This window comes from Phaethon aethereus (assembly GCF_964289735.1).
Source record: "Phaethon aethereus genome assembly, chromosome: 1".
In the NCBI taxonomy this organism is placed as follows: domain Eukaryota; kingdom Metazoa; phylum Chordata; class Aves; order Phaethontiformes; family Phaethontidae; genus Phaethon; species Phaethon aethereus.
This window is the reverse complement of record NC_138575.1, coordinates 95,303,872-95,325,396: the sequence shown is the minus strand read 5'-3', so window position 1 is coordinate 95,325,396 and position 21,525 is coordinate 95,303,872. Positions and strand designations below refer to the sequence as shown.

At 40.7% G+C, this 21,525-nt stretch overlaps 1 protein-coding gene across 1 annotated transcript in view; it reads right to left on the bottom strand.

The window, feature by feature from the left end:
• Positions 1–991: 991 nt before the first annotated feature.
• Positions 992–21,525, bottom strand: part of DCBLD2 (discoidin, CUB and LCCL domain containing 2) — a gene marked incomplete at both ends in the record, with an annotated part of 45,304 nt that continues 24,770 nt past the window's right edge. Inside the window, 11 exons of the mRNA XM_082012630.1 lie at positions 992–1,434; positions 2,540–2,677; positions 4,362–4,411; positions 4,802–4,895; positions 5,836–6,018; positions 6,402–6,549; positions 12,191–12,315; positions 13,931–14,146; positions 16,820–16,860; positions 17,546–17,679; positions 20,823–20,895. Coding sequence (XP_081868756.1) covers positions 992–1,434; positions 2,540–2,677; positions 4,362–4,411; positions 4,802–4,895; positions 5,836–6,018; positions 6,402–6,549; positions 12,191–12,315; positions 13,931–14,146; positions 16,820–16,860; positions 17,546–17,679; positions 20,823–20,895 — 1,645 coding nt within the window. The remainder of the gene's footprint in view (positions 1,435–2,539; positions 2,678–4,361; positions 4,412–4,801; positions 4,896–5,835; positions 6,019–6,401; positions 6,550–12,190; positions 12,316–13,930; positions 14,147–16,819; positions 16,861–17,545; positions 17,680–20,822; positions 20,896–21,525) is intronic.

Below are 21,525 nucleotides of genomic sequence, written 5' to 3'. Positions count from 1 at the left end.
CTCACAAGAGTATATACATATCTGTCTTCATATAAGCTCACATCTTAACACACAACAACAGATACTCGAGCAGGGGCAGGGAGAACCTTTCTGAATTCAGTCACCTCCAACACCTGGATGCTTCCTGCACAGTGACCATCAGGGAAGTGTCTGAATTTGAGGTAGACACTATTCGGCATAGCCTCCACCTGGTAGGGAAAATGTAAAAGAACTTGCCATATAGTTTGCTTGTGTGACTTCCTCTGTGCCTCCTGGATCCCTAGGAAGGAACAAGACTGAATGGCTTAAGGAGATGAGGCGGAAAACAGATTGTACAAGCAGCAGATTCTAGTTTTGGAAGGCTAATAAAAATGGTGGGAATCTTCTGAGGAACGCACAGTTGAGGAGCCCTAATCCAGTGAACAAAAGCTGAAACAGTGTAATTTAGAAATCAAAACTATTTTATGCCATGAAGTTAAATGGGATTTTTGCCATCAGTCCTGATAGTAGTTTTTAAAGTCCAAAGTTGTGCAGGCATTTTAGAGGGTAAAAGGAATTTTAGAAGCTATAGTGCTTACATATAGATCTCAGAAAGTTAGGAGCTTTGGGTTTGGGTTTTTTCTTTCCCCAGAAATAGTACCATTAGTAAGAAATTATTGGCTTTCGTGCTTTAAACTGTTTCTCCCAATTTATCATTCACATCTATGAATTACTGAAGCTAATCTTGAAGAGTTCTTCTCTCATGTCTGACAGACAATTGTACAGTAGTAATAAAAAAGTCCACGGTTTTGCAGGAAGCAAGCTGTAATTGTATATACAGCTTAAGGAAAGGCAGAATTTCTGGTTTCCCAGACCTCCAATACCACATCTTTTGGTTCAACGTTGTATTGTTTAAGACTAACAATATCAAGACAATGCGATTAAAAAATTAAATTGTCAGCTTTATGGAACTGACAGTTCCCTTATGGAACTGGCTTTTAAAAACAAGCCATCATTCTACCTTACTCGTGAGCTAACTCAGTTCATCCTTACTCCCAGTGGAATGGGCTGTGGTCTGTGGTACCTGGTACACCAATTCAGCAGTGGCACCTGGCCCCGGTTGCCCCTTTGGTGTATCGTACAGCACCTGTGCTGATGATGTGCTGTCTGTCCTAGATAGGAGTTTATTGTAAGTTCCAACCAGTGGAGGAGCTTGATTCCCTGCAGCTTTGAAGGTGGAAATGGAAGGAACGCCAAGAGGTGTGCTGGGATGGCTGGACATGTCCATGATTATTGGAGTTGCATATTCTGGTCCAGTTATAGGCAGTGGTTCAGCATAAGCATGGTAAACTTCTTGTACAGGTGAATTGTAAGGGTCCAAATCGGCGTAACTTGCTTCTTTCCCTTCCTCCGGTTTAAAGGTTGATCTCTGATGGAGCGTGCCAACAATTCCCCCTACCAGTGGCTGAGCATACTCTGTGTTGCAAATCCCAACGAAACGAAACAAAATAAAAACACATTTAATGGAAATTTTTTTACAGTGGCATCACATTAAATACAACCTGTCAATAGTGTCACAGAAATTGCTATCCTAGATCAAACCAGTGGTCCCTCTCTGTCTGCCAGTGCCAACTGCTTTGCAAAAACAAAAGTTATTTCCACCCAATAGTCAAAGCCATTGGGATAGCTACAACATCCTGACTTCGCACATGTATAATTCTCCCATTGTGAGCTGCCAATTTCCCATGCTGTAAATCTGCCTGAAAACAACACTTTTTGAGACATGCTTCCCTGCAAAATCAGAATTAAATTAAATTATCCTGCCCAGCTTTGGACAAAAAGTGGTCCTTGGGGCGGAGGGCTTGTCCTCTGAGGGGGGAGGCCTGCATGTGGTCAGCTGAGCTGTTTTAGTTCAACAGATAATCTGAGTTACAAAAGCTGGAGGTGAGAAACCTGGCTAGCTGGGCAAAACCAGACAAGCAGCCAAAAAGAAGAAAGAAACTCTGCCTGCCGTGAAGCTGTAATTCCCGCATGTCTGCGTGTTTGTGCCACTGGCAAACTGACTGAACCAAAGGCACAGTCAGTCACCTTCCTCTAATGGCTGGTTGACCAAGGGAAGGGCATATGCCATTACCAGAAACTCCTCCTTTTCTAGATCAAAAGGAGGATTTAATCAGTACAGCCAGGGCTGGGAACCAAATGCCACATTTCAGATTTGTGCATTAAGATAATGGGGTGAAATTATTTCCAGTGCATGGAAACATGGCTTAAAAAAAAAAATCCATCAGCCCTTTATGGGGTTTAAGAAGTACAAGTAGAGAAACTTTCAGTTACTGCACTAGCTTGGGAAAGTGTCTATCCACAGCACAACAAATCAATTAATACATGCTTTTATGACATGCCAAGAACAGATCTGAAAAAGCTTGCATTGTAAGAAATGCACTTACCAACAGAACTATTCATTTCTCCTCTGCTCCCCAAAACAAACAGGAAATAATTAAATGTAGCCAAATTCCTGACATTTTTTGGCATTTCATGTACCTGTGTATGTTACATAGCCCAGAAAAGCAGTAAAATGTACCTGCAGACTCTGTTTGCAGCACTGTTGGCACCTCTCTAGGTCTTAGGTGACTAATTTCACTGCTGCTGTAGCGTACAGGAGTTTCTTCATGTTCTGCTGATTTGCTTGGGAGAAACTGCTTCATTCCTTTCCACCATCCTTCACAGGGATTTTAAAAAAAAAAAAAACAAACCCACAACACACACACAACCCCTAAGACTGCATATATACTGTGTTTTAAGCTACTAAAATATTTTTACAACACAGCTTATATTTTGTAGTAGTAGGTATTTGTATCACCCTAAGGTTAAAAGATATTTTAATATTTTCTGGCAGACTGAAGTCTCAGAGGTGGAAACATGACTCTCGCCCAGTCAGCCTGCCTGGATGCTCCCCCTTCAAACACCTGCAGAACTGCTGCAGCCAGTGAATCTGTCCCTAAATGCCCATTGGCAGCATGGACAGTGGCTACTCATCACATTAATAAACTCCTAACTGTGGTATCTTATGAGAAAACACTAAAAAGTCAGCCATGATTCCAATTTTTCAATCAAATATTTACACAAAATTTTAGACAGTCTCAGTTAGAACCTAAGAGTACATTTAATTAATGTGCTTTCTGGCTGTTCGTTAATGTGCTATACTGGCTGTTTCTAATGTGCATTGATGAAAAAGGCCGATCAGTGAATATTTGCAAAAACAGGAATTAAGAGGGTTTTCACTTCAGTGGAAAAGACAAGGAGTGATTGTGGTCATGAACGTTTTCTCGAGAGAAGGCAGGGAGGGTTGGTTTCGTCAGGTTCCCTCCCATCCCTCTGCCGAGTAGCCAGCACCATTCTACTTTTGCCATCCATTAACATACTTAATTCCAGCTGTAAGAGACCACCCTTTTCTTGGTAAAGTCCCAAAAACAGGAAATTCAAAACCACAGAGCACTGTTGAACAAGATTCGAGGTAGCCTGTGGGACAGACAGAGCTTCCAGAGAGAAGTGCAACAACATGATTTTGATATTGCATTTTACCAAATTTCATTTTAAAACCAACCCACATACTGAACATTTAAATTTATGCAAACAGGAGGAAAAACCTGTCCATGTCCATCACTGACATTTAAATAGAGGGTATTTTGAGTCTAATATGCTAAGACAACAATGCTGTGACCTATCAGAAACAGACATGTAATAAATGAAAATAAGGCCATTAAAAGGTCTCTTGTCTAAGGGATCCAGCATACTTAGAACTTGCCAGTGAGCAAACACCCAACACGAGGACAGAGATGCGAAGCACAGTCACAGAGGCAGCACAAACCCGACCGCTACAGCACAAGCCGTCTGCGGACACTTGCCAAGTGCTGCTTGGGGGAAGTGGCTCAAGTTATGGGGGCACAAGACAGTCGGCTGGAAAATATGCCTAAAAGGGGCTGCAAACAACCCCACATGCTTAATGGGGCAATGAAGACAGACAAAACTTGACAGGCCTTATACACTAAGATGAAAGATTTTTTCCAGGACAAAACAAAGTACCAAATCTATGATTAAGAAAGGTATAAAGGCATTCCTCATAAATGATTTTTCCCCTCATGTTGTGTAATTAAGAGGTTGGTTTACTAAAAAAAATCTGAAGCTGTAAGCTCTAACAGGAGGCGAGGCATTTTCTATTTCTGAAAAAAGTTCGGAGAATGAGGCAGTTAAGTCTGTCTAGAAAAGAAATTCAGTGTTCACTACGCCTACATCAGTTAGCATTACAGAGGCTTCTGCTAGTCAAAATTGTCTGTTACCACAATCTGAAATACGCATCAAACCAAAAACGCCAAGTAAAGGATTTCATAAAACCATTTTTTTACCTGCACGATCCCAGTAAGGTAGATCATAAGTGCCCTCAGTTTTTTTCTTGCTGTGAAAAAAAGAAAAAGGGGGTAATTTAGGTAGACCGCTTATCAGAAGGCACATTAATTAATGCTCAGCAACTGTCACCTTGGCTGTAACTGGTCCTCATATTTCAATTATAAGCACCAATAACCTGGCTTGCCATCACCAGTTTGCTGCTACTGGAGAAACCAGTTTTCAGTAAAAGCACCTCTAACAAAAATAGTTACCAGAAGCTGTTTTCACTGCCCTCACTATTCAAGTGAGGACATTTTCTCATAGAGAATACAATTCTGAAAAAAAAATAATCTTTCCACAAGTGCGGACCACGTAGCTCCCAAGCAATACATGCAGCAAGTCATTCCCACACACCAGGCTAACATTCATTTAAAGCACTTTCATTAATCTGTTCATTTACCGGTTTCTCCAATGCCACGCACAAACTAAGATAAGAATCAGAGTAGTGAAGACCATCACCAGCACTGGAACCAGAACTGCTGCCAATGCCACATCTGAAAGCCATTAAAGTGGTGTCAGACAGAAGAGCTTCTCATACATCAGTTTTTCATTTGACAATCACTTGGGTAAAGCACAGAGTTTTCACATACAGCGCCTACCACACCAGATCCCCCAGCTAAGCGTCCCTGCCGGACGCTCCCAGGGTGTAAACGTCAGTAAACACCCAGCTCTTCTACACGTATGCACAGCTGGTATTTTTGCAAGGTTTCACATCAAAATCAACAGATTTGTTTCAATATAGGTAAGACTTTTGTGTTAGAACAATGCATTTTATTATTAACAAGGAAAATTGAAAGAGCCCAGGAACACGCAACCACTTAAGTTTGAGCCTCCTGTAAGAAGTAAATACCACAGTACCTGAACAGTTAATCGCAATCAGCCTACGCTGGGCTGCGTGTGACAGAAGGCCCTCCTGTCCCTGCCATCCGACAGGCACCTCAGCAACACCTATGTCTGCAGTGATCTTGCCCCTTTTTCTGACAATTTTCTTTGATAAACAACATGATGGTGTTGGATGATGTTTTTCCAGTTTCACGCCATATGACTGCTCCATAAAAGATTAGCTATGTCAAAAGTCTTTTGTCCCAAGAAATCAGCAGTTACATCTGATTAATTCTGAAGGGAAGTCCAAGTTGCAACTTCTCCTTCTGCCTAAATTTGTTCAGTAATTAAAAGCTGAACTCTGTTTGAACAAGCTTTGAAAGGCTTTATATATACATATATATATATATATATATATGAATGACTTGGAAGACTGGTTTTGTTTCTGCGTGCAGTATGCAACTGTACATCTTTTATCAAACATATATTTAGTAACCAGTAAATATTAAAAAGATTGATAATTGGCTGCAATACAGAAAGTCTTGAGAAAATTTAAATTCAGAAAGTACTATGAGGCGTTCCCAAACACTTCTACTGCTTAACTGTGGATACCTTTGGTTACACTTGGAGTCACTGTGGTGTTTTTTATTTCAGGTGTGAAGGTTGTTTTATCTGTCTGCAATGAAGTCTTCACTGAATGAATGAAGTCATCACTGAAGTCATCATTCTTGTCATCATTCTTGTCATCATTCTTGTTCCAAGGTGGTGGTGGCATGGTGATTTTAGGAGCACGGCCTTTAGAAGAGAAGAATTTATTAAAAAAACCTTTTTTAAATGGTTAGTTTTCCATGTTTCCTTTTCAGAAGACAGCTGTAAGTTTGTGCAGAAGCTTTTCATGCTATATAATGAGGAAAACCGCCCAAGAATCAGTAACATGGAAAGCAAATGACTGGTGTCTTTTGAAACACTTATTTTCTAAATTACCTTGTTTATGCCTAAACTAGGTATTTTCCAGGTTAAGCGTAGTATCTTTGGAAGAAATTCAGAAGTGCCAGTTACAGGAGGATTATGCAGCTAAGAAGTACTTTTTTCTCATTGAAAATACACCCACAATGTGATATTTGCCAAATTATTTCACTGCTTGCCTTGCACAGCTGAAAGGTTTCCAGTTGCCTTACCTATGCTGAACTGACATCCTAGCAATTCCACTTTCATTGCAATTTTCTGGTGCCATTTTAAGGGGTTAATCCTAAAAAAGCGTGCAATAATAGGTGGAATGAAATTGTTGCGAACTTCCTGGTACAATTCGGTGTTCCCTTGAAATATCTAGAAAAGGGGGAAGAAAAAAAAAAAAAAGAGACACACAAACATCATGTTATACAAATGCAATAGCAACTAAGTAACTACAACCAATTCTGATGTCTTACTTAGGAAAAAAAGGGGTGCAGAATCCTGAAAGTTCACCCCAGAACAGTGCTGCTGCCTGCACATCTCTCACTCGGCCCTATGAAATGTAACTAAGTAAGAGAGGTGTGTGCGTACGTGTATGCACGCAACTACTTACTTCAGAATAAAGGTACCACGTAGTAATCCACTGGTGCTCCCCAGGCAATGCCTGCTGTTGAAGACATCTCACATGTTTATGGCACTGAATAATTCTAACTTGGTCCTTTTTGGTATTTTGCATTTCCTCTTCCAATACTTAGAGCTAGCAGCTGTGACAATGTGGAAGCAGGAACGAAGCGGTGTCTTTGCACAGCTTCCTAGTTTAAGCATAGTCCGCATTTATTAGAAAGTGCAGGGAGAGAAAGCCGAGCATGTGATCGAGCTGTCCTCTGCTGGCTGCTGTCAACGAGGGCTGAGCAGCAAGCACGAGAAGAGCAAAGGCATCAGGCATGGGCAGCTCCAGCAGGAGGGCACAGGCTCTGCATAAAGGATGAGCTAGAGCTGGTCCTTCACTGCTGGTCCTCGTGCACAAAAAACTCACCAAAATTTGGCAATACAGAATGAATTTGTCTGGTTGAAATATAAAACCAGTAAGCAGATAAGTCACTGCCTGATGCAGTGTGAGCACACTGACAAACTTACAGCCAACTGCGGGTGTTGCACTGAGCTGCTTAAAACAACAGAGAAACTAGGCCCAGTGCTCCAACCCAGCAAGCCATCCCACCACCTTCTTTGGGAGGGCTGGTCTGGCATTGTTTCTTCGGGTAGGAAGTGAACCATCCCTCCGTGTTAGCGCGCAGCAGTTGGGCTTCGGTGCTGCAAACGCAGCTCCTGGGTGCTGTTGCCACAGATGTCCCCATAAGAGGTGACAGTAAATGAGTAAGATGTTTGTTTTTAAAGCACTGATACAGATACTGCAAATCATGTTGGACATAATGCAGAACAGAATTATGGCACTTGCCTGAAAAATAAATATTATAGCGAGTTTTCTGCTTACTCACACCACTTGGAAACAAGAAAGCACCTTGCCACTCTTAAGGACAAGCACTGTATTGTGTAACAGCCGATGTGTCTGCATAGAATGGAGCAGTCGAGGTTTTAGCACACTTTTGATCAATGCAGATCGCTGGTGTTTCCACCTTGATACACAAGATAGAGATTTTTGTCTTGCACTCCTGTGTTTAAGGTTTTTGTAACAAAATGACTAGAGTATCACTACAGGTTTGAAAGAAAACAGTGTTCCAGGAAGCTGTCCATTCACAAGCCCCAAAAAACCCCCAGACAACCCTTAGGACCTTCAAGGGACTCACGCCTGGGCTCCGCAACATACATAATGTGTCTCCACTCTCAAAAGACACACATAAACCACCTAAGAATTTCACTTTCTCCTTCTGTAGGTATTAATTGTCTTCATGTTTGAAAGCACTGACTGATCAAATAGACACATAAGTTGATTTAGGCAGCGAAAAATAAATCACTCTGTAATTTAAATACAGTGCTTCATGTTTGAGTATTGCGTTTTTTCTACATCTTAAAAGTTATAACCAGCATTTTCATTTTAATGTATCCAAGTAGCACGATCAAACTCACTGGTAACGCATTCACGACACTAAAAATGTAGGTGGGCAAACACAAGGTATTTGCCCTGGAAGCGTACAGTCTCTGTTCTTCCCCAACTTACTGCAGTGCAGATTGACAAGCACGCAGCTCTCAGTGATACTTGTCCTGCTCTAAATTTAAGTTTATTGTTCTTCAATGTACTTACTAGCAGTGAAAGAAGACAGGCTAAATGTGGGAGGCAAGCCTATGGCGTTGTTTTGGAAATAAATGAATACTACAAAGCAGTCACGGTTTGTGTGCCCAAGTATTCCCAAGCTAATGAGACATGGCAAGAACACAGAAGACCGGGTTCCAATTTACAGCCACTTTTCCCCTAAACTAGAGCAAATTTTTATTTTTGTTTTTTAAGCTGACAGGCTTGTAGCTACAGATCTCACTAGAGAATTATTTGTTTTGGTAAAGATGCAAATGAGAAACAAAATACAGAGGTGACTCTCTGAGAGGATGTGCCCAGCCCAAGTCGCTGTACTGTGTCCTTGTTTGCGCCACGCCTGCCAGTGCCCACGGCTAAAAGAAGGTGCAAGCTGTGTCGGGCTGCCCAAGCAGCCCATGCAGAAGTCACAGATTTGGAAAACCGATGCCCAACACTGAATGTCGGTCTCACATCAGGTTTTTGAGGCTGAGCATGTAACAACAAAGGCAACAAGAATCATTGAAGTGGACTACTGCCTTCAAGAAAGATGAACAGTAAAGTAGTTCTTTACTCCAGGCTTTTATTAGCCAAGTTTTGATGTCAAGTGTTATGATAGTAACTTAACTGTACCTGCAGCTCAGTAATTTTTGTTCATTTAATTTTTTGCACAAAAAAAGATTGCTTCTGATGTCAATACAGTGCAAGATTTTGATGAGAAATCATTTTAGATTCCATTTATTATCAAACTCTCTCCATTTGCCTCTGTGCTGTCAAACAAAACTTTTCCCACACTGCAACTCTGATTTGTCATTTTCCCCTTTTGTTCCTTTTCTTATATATAAAAAAATTTAAGCTTGTCTTGAGGACTGACAGATCTCTAGAAGCTATTTGCAAAGAGGACCACAGGAAAGCCTTGGAAAAGCTTCTAGTCTCCTCAACAACGTTAGAAATTTCAAACATTTAAAAAAAAAAAAAACAGGGAATAGCACCTCCTGGTTTGCCTGGTGTGCAGTTATGTAAGGTTCAAAGGGAGAAGGCTGCATGAATATGCATCCAAAAGCAAAGCCGTATCAAGTGAGATGATGTCAGACAGAGGAAAAAATCTGCTATTTTGAAGCCCAAGAGATCAACCATACTGATCTCTTCTTTCTGTCATTTGCACCTCCTGGATACATACGGTTCTTCATGCATTGCACCTAATGATACAAAGAGCACGGAAAAAAGAATCTGTTGTCTGTAATTTCAAGCTCCACAATTTGCTTCATTTCATGAATTCGCAGGAAAAACAATATGCTCAAATTAAAAGGCAACAGCTGCAAAGGTTTTTTAAGAAAATAACCAAAGTAAACGTGAAGCCTAAATCTAGGCGGCACGCTAGCTGAGATTTCATTTTATGGCCAGAAGAGGGCACTCGAAAACTAGCAAAAGATGCTGGATCTTTTTTTTTTTTTTTTTACCTTCTCCTCCAGTTAGTTCACGTGTTGGTTCACAGATGCACCAGCCCCGACAGTAGTCTCCTCCTTTCAGGAAAGTTTCCTACTGTGGTTATGTTCCATCTTCAAAAACCTCTTAATTTAATGAACAAGACACTTCAACCTTTCACCTTCATCAACAGGACGCTACATCCTACCTTGAAATGTTCTTAACCCATAGCAAACAGAAAACCAAATACAGCTAAAGAGTTAGCATTCTTAAGACCTGTTTTTAAAAAGTTGTTAGGTTACAAGTTACTATTACGTGTATGTAATTCCACAGGCCTATGGAAGTATGGTAAATTACATCCAAGAATTGTAAGAAAAGAAGGAAATTCTGGTTCCAGTCAGGTTACCAAGAATCCTCTCATTTGTTTAAGAAAATCTGATCTGAACCACTGGGAAGACCAGATAGGACATTAATGTTCTCATTTTTACTGTTTATTAAATAGTGCATTATTAATATTTCCCTGTAACACAGGAAAAATAAGATTACCTTGCTGATAACCCTAGCTAACATCTTGCTGCTAATTTTTCTGTGTGGCAAAGCATTTGCAATCTGAACATATCATCTAATTTTTTAAGAAAACTCCCCTCTGCAAGGGCTGTTCTATTATACAAGAAAGAAACCAGTATTTTGTCAAAAAGTATGGCTGACAGAAACATTATAAAAGATGGAAAATTATACAACCCCTAAGATTTATCATTCAACAGGGAACACCGTGCCTGGCAAATTTGGTGGCCTTCTATGATGGGGTTACAGCATTGGTGCATAACGGAAGAGCGACTGACGTCATCTACCTGGGCTTGTGCAAAGCATTTGACACTCTCCTGCATGACATCTTCATCTCTAAATTGGAGAGACGTGGATTTGACAGATGGACCACTCGGCGGGTATAAAATTGGCTGGATGGTCACACTTAAAGAGTTGCAGTCAATGGCTCAATGCCCAAGTGGAGACCAGTGACAAGTGGTGCCCCTCTGGAGTCTATATTGGGACCAGCGCTGTTTAACATCTTTGTCGGTGACATGGACAGTGGGATTGAGTGCTCCCTTGGCAAGTTTGCAGACAACACCAAGCTGAGCGGTGCGGTCAATGCGGTGGAGGGAAAAGATGCCATCCAGAGAGACCTTGACAGGCTTGAGAGGTGGGCCCGTGCGAACCTCAAGAAGTTCAACCAGGCCAAGTGCAAGGTCCTGGGTCAGGGCAATCCCAAGCACAAATACAGGCTGGGTGGAGAATGGATTGAGAGCAGCCCTGCCAAGAAGGACTTGGGGGGAACTGACGGATAAAAAACTGGACATGAGCTGGCAATGTGCGCTCACAGCCCAGAAGGCCAACTGTATCCTGGGCCGCATCAAAAGAAGCATGGCCAGCAGTCGAGGGAGGGGATTCTGCCCCTCTACTCCGCTCTGGTAAGACCCCACGTGCAGTACTGCATCCAGCTCTGGAGCCCTCAGCACAGGAAAGACATGGACCTGTTGGAGCAGGTCCAGAGGAGGGCCACCAAAATGATCAGAGGGTGGAACACCTCTCCTACAAGGACAGGCTGAGAGAGTTGGGGTTGTTCAGCCTGGAGAAGACAAGGCTTCCAGGAGACCTTATTTCAGTCTTTACCTGAAGGGTGTCTACAAGAATGCTGGAAAGGGACTTTTTACAGAGGCATGTAGCAATAGGACAAGGGGTAATGGCTTTAAACTCAAAGAGGGTAGGTATAGATTAGATACAAGGAAGAAATTCTTCACTATGAGGGTGGTGAGGCACTTGCACAGGTTGCCAGAGAGATCGTAGATGCCCCATCCCTGGAAACATTCAAGGCCAGGCTGGATGGGGCTTTGAGAACCCGGTCTAGTGGAAAGTATCCCTTCCATGGCAGGGTGTTTGGAACTAGATGTTCTTTAAGGTCCTTTACAACCCAAACCATTCTATGATTCTATCATTTATTCTGTACCACAAGAGAGTAAGAATGTAAACCTTTATTTTGAAACATACAACCTACTTTGAAAGAAATCTGATTATACTTAAAGGGACACAGTACCAGACAGCCTACCACTGGCAACAGAAGTTTCTTGTATAGAATATTCCCACCACCAAATAGTCAAAAAAATAACCTCTTAATTTCAGAACTCTTCGAATCCTTACATATCTGCATATTTTCTTCTGCATAGATCTTGTTTATGATTCAAAATTATACCGAAAAGGAAAGTTATTTAATGCTTCCTCACTGTACCAAAATTAGTCGTATTTACAATTGTGAAATCTCCATAGAACCTAGAAAGTGTGCGGTATTTTTACCTTATCTTTATCCAGGCCAGGTTCTCTGTATACTGTCCATTTCTGTGCATCATCACTGTATAAAATTCTGTAGGCTGAGACGTAATAGTAGTACTCTGCTAAGGTTGATCCAGTAGTTATAATACCTGGAAAATGAAGGTGCCCAGTTAGACAAAGAACTGGCACCAGTTTGTAAAATTTAGTACATGAGCTTTTGAATCCAGTGTTACGCAGCTGGAATATCCACTGGTCCAGTTAAGTTTCAAAAAGTTTATCCAAGGTGCCAGGGTCCGAAACTTCTACAGTGACTGAAACTTATAATCATTTTACTTTTATATTTTAATTCTCATGATATAACCTTGTTAAGCACTTTTCCTCCATTTCTTGATGGAAACAGCCTGTTCATTTGACCATGCCTCACTTCTGTCTCCAGTTGCCGAGACAGAACCACTCCTCCCTGCTTTGGTACTGCCACCCTAAAAGCACTATTTAAAGTACTGCAGTTTCCTAAAGCCGACACTTCAGTTCTGTGGAAAGACTCACATAGACAGGAAAGCTGTTTTGTAAAAGCTTGTTAGCACAGGAATTAGAGAAGTAATGTAAAATCTAAATAGTCCCCAGAGAGGTAATAACAAAGGCTGCTGGTAAACCCAAGCTGCTTAATGACAGGAAGCCAAGCTGCTGATAGCAGGGTGTGCAGCTGAGTTTACAGAGACCAACTCATGCATTCGAGAAAGAGACAAACCCAACCTGATCAAAGGAAGGTGTTTCACAATAGTATTAAAGCCCAGGACTCTTTAAAGCCGCTTTATTTTTTTATTTAAGTCAGATTGCAAACTTGCCCATTAACAACAGATCACCTCTGAATAATTAAATCAAATCAGAAAACACTAACGTCAGCATGGAAGATACAAAAGCTGCCCTGCTACTACTTAGGCTACCCCTGAGGTTAACCCCAAAATGCAAATGCCTCAGTGCTTCACTACCCAGCATGGGCCACACTGGGATCAACAGGAGCAGGTAAGCATGAGCTCGCTCACTCAACTCCCAAAATGCCAAGCAAACCATCCAGAGCAGCTTGGGAAACAGCACCTCCAGCTGTCTCTCCAAATAACGACAGCCACTAAAATCATGACAGATGGTCTGTCACAATCTCTGTGAAGGGGCAGAGCCTAACCCAGACTGTGGCTGCATCAGTCTGCACTGTTTGGTCCATTTGCTGAGTGCAACAGGTTGCTGAGGGGCCCACCATCCCCAACTCTCAGCCCAAGTTCCACTTCGGGCAAGGCAGTGAAGGGCAGGCTGCCAGCTGGTTTACTCTACCAGCTGCTTATCTCACATTGCACTGCAACTGCTCCCACCTCCACTGTTGGATTCACCACAGCCGTGACAGGCAGTAGGGAAAACCTAGAAACCTAAGTCCGTACACCTGCATCATAGGCACCAGTGGACTGAGCTGACTGGATATGGATTTGCACCTCCAAGGAGACAATCAGCAGGAAAAGGGAAGCATCAAGGATCCAATAAAACCACAGGAAATACTTCAACAAATTCTGATGGAAGAGGTGTTTCCTACTATGAAACTCTACCTGTTCAACTCCAGGCTCCTCAGTGTAATAGCTAAGACATGGAACCAACTTTGCTGTAGTGGTAATTAAGTGTCACCTGGACTTTATCTATACAGACCAAGCACTGGAAAAAAAAGATGTCAGCAACTAAACTTTTTGAATGCTGCTTAAAAGCCACATCAGACTGACTCACCTGTTATTCTCTTTTCTTTATTCAAGTCAATCTGCAACCACTGGTGTTCATCACTGATAAAAGCAGCCCAAGGAGGACCAACTCTCTTCAGTCTGGCATTTTCAGGTTTCCAAATGTTGACGTGTCCTGTTTGGTCAGACCACTCAAGAATAGATGATGCTGTGATCTGGGAATCAGGGATCACCCCAGATTCCATCCCCAGTGTCCCATAGCAACCTGAGCAACAGAAAAGGTGAGGATTCAAAATGAAAATTAAAGTTACACAATGATTATAGCTGCTTGGAGTTTAAGACTTTACATGCAAATATTAAACTGCTGTCTAAATTTACTCCATAATAACTCTACCAATAAAGCATACTGTCTTCTGCTTTCTAACAGTGATGCTGGAGCCAAACTTGTAGTCATGAGTATTCCATGATTTATGCCTACTCAAGAGTAATGTGGATATTCTCTCACTCACCACTCACACAGAGCACTAGACAAGAAGCTTTGGGAGAGCTATCACTGTTTAAGAGTATGTATGGCTGATGCAGGAATGGGAAACAGACTACTTGGCAATTCATTCCTTTTTTGTGTCTGTATAACTACTTGGTTTTTAAACCCACCTCAGTATCACAATGTTAATTCAAAGAATACACCAAAGCATGTAGGAAGCCATGTCATAATCCTGGCCTTGAGCTCAAACGCATCCTTGAAATTAGTTGTATTTTTTTGTCACCATTCTTACTAGAAGGTTATTCTCATGTCACATTCTGCTGAAGGCTAAAAAACATCTCCTGAATTCCTGGCTAAATTTCCTTACGGCTAGTTGATATCCATTTGCTCTTTGCTAAAATCTTATTCTGTAGTGCCAACAGCTTTCCCCTCTCACACAGGTATTCCCCAGCCATATCAGTGGAGAGCAATCTTTGCCTTCAGTCAGCCAGCCTGAACAACCCAGCCTGGTTTGCCTTTTGCTGTGAGCTCCCCCTCTCCCTGCAGGCACCCCTGCAGCCCTCCTCTGCACCAAGGTTGGACGCTCATCCCCCAAGGGAGGCACAGGCGGCTGAGCCCACGTGCAACTGGATCCCAGACAAGGCCTTGCCAATGTCCTGTGCGATGGCATTAATAGTTCGTTGTCTCTACTGGACACACTTCACCTGCTACAGCACAGGATCACATTAGCATTTAACTAACCGAATCCTTTCCCTCACCTGTCATTTCCATCTAACATGCTGCCAGTTTGAGGCAGAAATGCCTCAGTCTCTACGTACCCAATCTTATACTTTTTGCTCTGTGATTCTTCAATTAATTTCTATTACTCAAGTCTCAAAGTCAGCCAAGTCCTCTTGTACAAGTAGTTTCATCTTCTTCTGCACTGACGACACCTCTGGCATTAATAACACACTCTATTTTGTACCAAGGCATGAAACCAACTCTTGTAGAAGAACCACACTAGTAACTTCACCAGAGTCTGATAAACCTCATTTAAGCATGCTATAGAGTCAATCCTCTTTTTCCTTCAGCTAACCCCTAGGCCACCCAACTACACACATTTTAATCTAGACCCACATCTTGTCTCTAGCTTATTCAATAATTTCTCAAATGTGTCACTGAAAACCAGATAGTCTAGATCAGCATTTTGTCCTATCTCTTCATATGTCCAGGCCATTTAATTACTTTCATATGCTCTATCAGATCCCATTTTGAAAGACAAAAAACCCCAACAAACCCTGCCTCGATCACTGTGTTTCATATTCTCCATGCATAAGGTCACCAGACATGGAATTCCTTCTTCCAGCTTTTGCAGAGGTCTGGGAGAGAAATTACTTGAATATCATGTGGATTATATTTTCTAATTTTTCTTGTTTGTATACATTTCCACCTGCAAAGATTTCTGCTCATCAGATTCCTGCCTTTATATCCCCATTCAGCATCATTTTTATTTCTGTATTAGGAAAAGTAGTTGTTTACTTTTGAGGAGCATGTGCATGACTTCCTCCTTTTTTTCTGTTTTTAACTTTATCCCTAAGGACAACAGACATAATGCTTTTGTTAGGTTTTTTTAATACTGTTATTAAAACAGTTAAAGAGACTAAGAAAAGGCCACTGTCTTCACAATATTTCTAACATCCATGCAAAGATGGCATTTAAAGTGACGTACAGAAAAGCTAGCTTACATTTAGAAAAACACCGCTAATTTATTTGAAAAACAGGTAATTGATAGAAAGTAAAACCATGCAAAGCAGTAAAGCTTTAAAAAGGGGCAACACTTGTTATACCAATCAGCAGCCTGGTACACATTTACGCATCAAAACATGGCAGCCAAGAAGGAACACAACTTGCACACAGAGCAAGGCCCAAGAGATGCCCTTCCAGGGCAAGAGATTTATCACATAGCAAGTAATTTATCACATAGCATTCAGCTGCAAGAATATCGGAGGAAAAAATGTAAAAGGAGGGTGGAAAAAGTTAAGGAATCATTTTTGGATTTCTGCAAGCTTTCTTAGCGGGCAACAAGGAAAGTGTAAGGAGTAAACCTGGAAAAAAACTAGAATGCACAGTTGTTACAAATAAAGATTAACTCCTAAGTGCCCAGCTCTGCTTTAGCAGTTTGTTTAAAGTATGGGAGTCAAGTCATTTTAAAGCAGATAAGTGGAACATAACCTGAAAGAATCTCTTTCCACAGATAAGCAAAGTGTACTTTATACATCACTGTACCTATAAATGTAGTGATGATTAATCAACAAAACAAGATAGTAAAACAATCCAAAAGTATACGTTACTGAGGAATGCAGTAAAAAAAGTCTAACTGGAACAAAAATTAAGAAATAAAATACCTGCAAGCTCATTTCTACTCACAAAATTTGTATGAAAGCATCAACATGTAATACATATGATAATGCTTACCACTTGTCTTAAATGTGAAGAGACTTGTAGATAACGGTCGCCTGCAGAGGAAAAAAAAAGATGGTGTTTTTTGCGGTAGTCAGTGAGGAAAATTGAAACAAACTGTCTTCAATTTATTTTTCTTGCCTGACTGCTTGTCACTGAAACTTATACACATACAACTAAACAAGCACTTCATGATTAAAGTAACACTTCCTGTCACGAAGTTGCAGCGCTTTCAGTACCAACACCTTTTCAGCTGAAATCTAGTCCAGAGATACTGAGCTAAAGGCTTTCAAACAAACTTCTGGCCAGCAAAATGCAAAACTTCATCAAAATGCTTCCCTTTTAAATTAAGCTATTCAAAGTAACAAGAGTCAATCTCCTCTGATTGCTTTCATTCCTGGGACATCTGAGATAAAATGACAAGTTACACTCTTTTCGCTGCAAGTAAAACACTGCCATTAAATTATTATTCTTCCACAGACCATTAGGAATTTATGGCCTCACCATGTACTTTGCAAGATAAAACCTCCTTGCAGTATTTGGAAAATTAATCTTTATGGACTACAGGTTAAAAATATCTGGTAAAACAATCACACCATAGCAAAAGAGCATTGTGAGAACCTTACAGAAGGGAACCTGTCCATGGAACACGTAGCTCCACTACCTGAAATTAGTCCTGCAATGAGGCACTATGAAGATCTAAGGTGCTAAAGATAAGGAGAACACAGGAAGTACACTTACACTTTTGAGGTGACATTGTTAGCCAGGGAGCCTTCATAGTATGGAATCCCCTTGCTGATTACAACATTAATTTGGCCACCCAGAGTATTTGACACAACGCCTGCGTGAACACCAGCCATACAAAGTGATGACGACTTAAAGAGGGGGGAACAAAAAGAGAAATTTAATATTACATTGTAATTAAATTAAATACTACACCATATAGTGTAAATGCTACATTGCCCAGTTACAGTCTTTGTTATTATTACATTAAGATACTGTTCTTAACTGTTATCTCTGTTATGTAGAAACCATTCACCTTTGGTTTATTATGGAATTTATAAAAACACAAAAAGAAGGTCCTACATTTCATTGCGTCCTCACCCAGATGTATTTGGAATGTAACTCTTGTAATTAAATAAACAAACAGCAAGGTGAATCACTCTGAAAAAGCCAGACAGCCAGACTTTCAGCCTACAATAAATCTATGATGTTAGACGACAGAAGTTGAATGCAGAAATTCAGAGGAAACCTTTCAATAGAAAGCACATTGAAAGTATGTTGATTCATTTTCTCACAATTAAGGAGTGATGCACTGTAGATTTTATAGCTTTTAACTGATGGGTTATATTTTTTAACTCATGGTTAAATATGGTTCAACCATCCAGCACTCTAATCCGTACAAGCAGTAGTAGGTGAATACAATTCGTTCTAAAGAAGCTGATTTGCTAGGTTGTACAGGTCAGTAGAGATCAGTTACGCAACAAGTTTTTGCAGGACACCCTGTTCTTTGCTCCTCTCCCTGGACGAATGTTGAGCCTGGATCCGCTCGGAAATGTCACAGTGCCACTTCCATTGCCCTGGCCTGCAGGCTAGCTGTGCCACAGAAAGCAGGGCTCGCTCACTACACTAAGTCCTCCAGGCACAGCAGAGTGAGCAGAGCAAGACTCCTCTGTCTCCTGGACCAAAAACTAGCCCAGCAGATCTTCTCCAGTGGGAAAGCAAAGCCTTCCAGGCTAAAGGGGCTTGACAAGAAACATCCTGGTGCTCAGGAGCAGAGAGACAATGCAGTTCCAATAAAAGCTTAGCAACAGTGGCTTTGCACCAAGATTTCTGGAGGATTACCAGCTAAGGCACAGTGCAACAGGCATAGGCAGAGCTATTCACAGGCGTTCCTGCAATGTGCAGCACTGGGGTATGCACAGACACATTGCAGACCCCAGTGCGGCCCCTTGCTCTCACAGCCAATGAGACTGGCATCAACCTGAATTTTAGAAGATCAAGTGTGCCCAAGCTGTCTTTGAAGGACCACCTGGGTCTCTCCCAACATACCTTCCAGAAACCATATTTAGCTTGTAATTACTAGTGTAGTATCCCAGTGCAAGACTTGCCCAAGTCGATAAACAACAGACGATGACTGCAGATGTTTATTTACTGTTAACAGTTGCTCCCCCAATTGAAGTCCACTGCTAGCTGTTGCTACTAAACACATTTGCTTCACTGCTCTGCCAACAAGTCAACTGGGTGCTATAGAGCCTCACCACAATTCTGTTAGAAGGAATCAGCAGAACCTTTCCAGAGAAGGAAGACTTCATGGATGATTTTCTTTCTCACACTATTTTAAAAATGGAACAACTTTCTCCGTTGTGGCTTCTTTAGAAATAACTGCACGGTGCAGCAGGCCAGGATGTCCCTGTATCTTAAGCTCACTAGCAAAAAAAACGGCTCACCAAGACTTTTCCAAACGTAATTCTACTCAGTATATTCACACATAAAAACTCTAACCCTATCCCCACTCCCCAAATATCCCAAAAGCTTTCTAAATAAACGTTATTATGTCTCACTCGTGCATGCAGCTCCCCTTTCCTTTCCTACTTTCTCTTGAAAGTAAGAGCATGGGATTCTGCCGTAGATATAGCTCTGTCATCCCTGCTCACCAGAAAACATCAGCAATGAGCACTCCAAGTCCTCAACGACTGCAGACGTTAAGGTCACACACAAAAGAATCAACATTTAGGGTATTTTTTAAAGCAGCAAGCAGCTGCTGATCATTTGAAAGAGATGTATGAGAAATCTCTACCTGAAACTTTCTTTGAAGTGCTGGACAATTTGATTTCTTTCCACACAGCTTGACTTCTGGGGAACTCTCTGCCTTTTACTCAAAGCAATAAAGTATATGAAAAAAAAGTCACAGGGCATTTATTCACTAAAGTTTCCTCTTTCCTCCATAGAAAGCATTTTTTCCAGATTTTGGCAAAAAGTCTCCCAAAAAGCAGAATTCCTACCGATGCTGCAAATATGTTAGACAGAGAATCAACTTCATCTTGTTACTAGCTACAAAAATTAACTCACAGACGTTTAGTAAGGACTCAGTGTGGACCAGACTATACCACCAGTGATAGCTGTGGCGACATTTTTACATGTGGGTAATTATTTAAGCAGGTAGCCTGGGATTTACAGATATTTGAGAAAAGAAAATCAGAGAGGCATATTTTATGTTCATATTTAATATTAAAATCTGTGCTTAATATAATTTTTAAATTGTTTTTCTTCTGTGCTAGATCTAATAGCATATTAAAAGAGTATTTTACGATAAACAGTAAGGTTTAATGTAATTTTTTACTAGACTGCTAGCAAAATTATAATTACTTAAAAATAAACAATGCAAACATCCTCCAGTCCTACGGCAGGTATGACAATTCAGTTACAAAAGCTTACATCAGAAAACCAGTGTTCCAAGTAAATAGCACATTATTAAAGACTTTCATTTCCAGTTTATAGAACTATTAATGTTACAGTATTAGCTCCATTTTGCAAATGTTTTTAGAGCTGCTGAGCATAAATAGTATTTCATCTCTCAAGTTGTAATAAAAAAATTAAGATAACCACTGAGATCCTCTGTTTAGAGATGCATTAACACATTAACAGTGTCAAATGCAAGAGGACACCATTAAAAGAATTGGTTCTCACTTCATAAATCTGAATTTCCCAACCTGAGAAAGCCAATAAAAAACAAAACAGGAAGTAGAAAACAATATTTCAATTGATCCACTCTTCTCAGCAGGCCTTACAAAAATGTTTGAGTCTCTACTACACTACTTCGCTTCTTGGAGATGGTAACCAGAAGAAGCACCAGCCATTTAGCAGCTGTGCAAAAAAATGAGTACCATACTATTCACTTAAGGAGGTACAAATTCCAGAACCCAGGCAGCAGAACTAATGTGAACTATAACTGACTTGTAATTATACAGTGCGCATTTCACCAAAATTCATGTGAGCCCCCGATATGTTTACTTACGTCTCTGTATCCATGGGGAATAGTGCCTGAAATATCAGCAAAAGGAATCACACATCCAGCTGGACAATACTTACTGGAAGAGAACAAAATATCAAGTCAAGATATGCATGCAACTACAACTCTTATACTGTTACAAAGTAGGCACTATGTTTTTGATTCACAACACACTGCTATCGTTCATACATCACTATTTAAGGATATATCCTAATTGAAGACATATCAAGTCAGACAAAAAAATACTCAGGAAGAGAAGTACACAACAGGAGAACAGACATTTGAAAAAAGTTTTTTAAAAAGTCTCAAGTGAAACTACAGTTCCAGTCTCAACATAATAAATTAATAAAGCCAGCATTTTAGAATATAAATACTGCACGGCTTCTGTAAATTGAAAGTCCTATAATTATTAATTAATATTAATTAATTTTATTTTCCAAACTAGAGACCTACATATTTATTTGTTTTGCATTCTTAAATAATACATCTGAAAAGTAATGTTACTTTATAATAGCTCCTGGCAACGCTTTGATCATAAAAAACTGGCCAAATTCAGTTAATACCACTAGCTTATGAAAAGCAAGAGGCAAGCCTGTGTTGATGTTCTAGTCCCATTTCATACTGCACATGCAAAAACTACTAAATCTTCAAGACTTAACAGTGAACTGGAGTAAACTATTAACATTTTCAGTGCAGTTCAACAACAGTG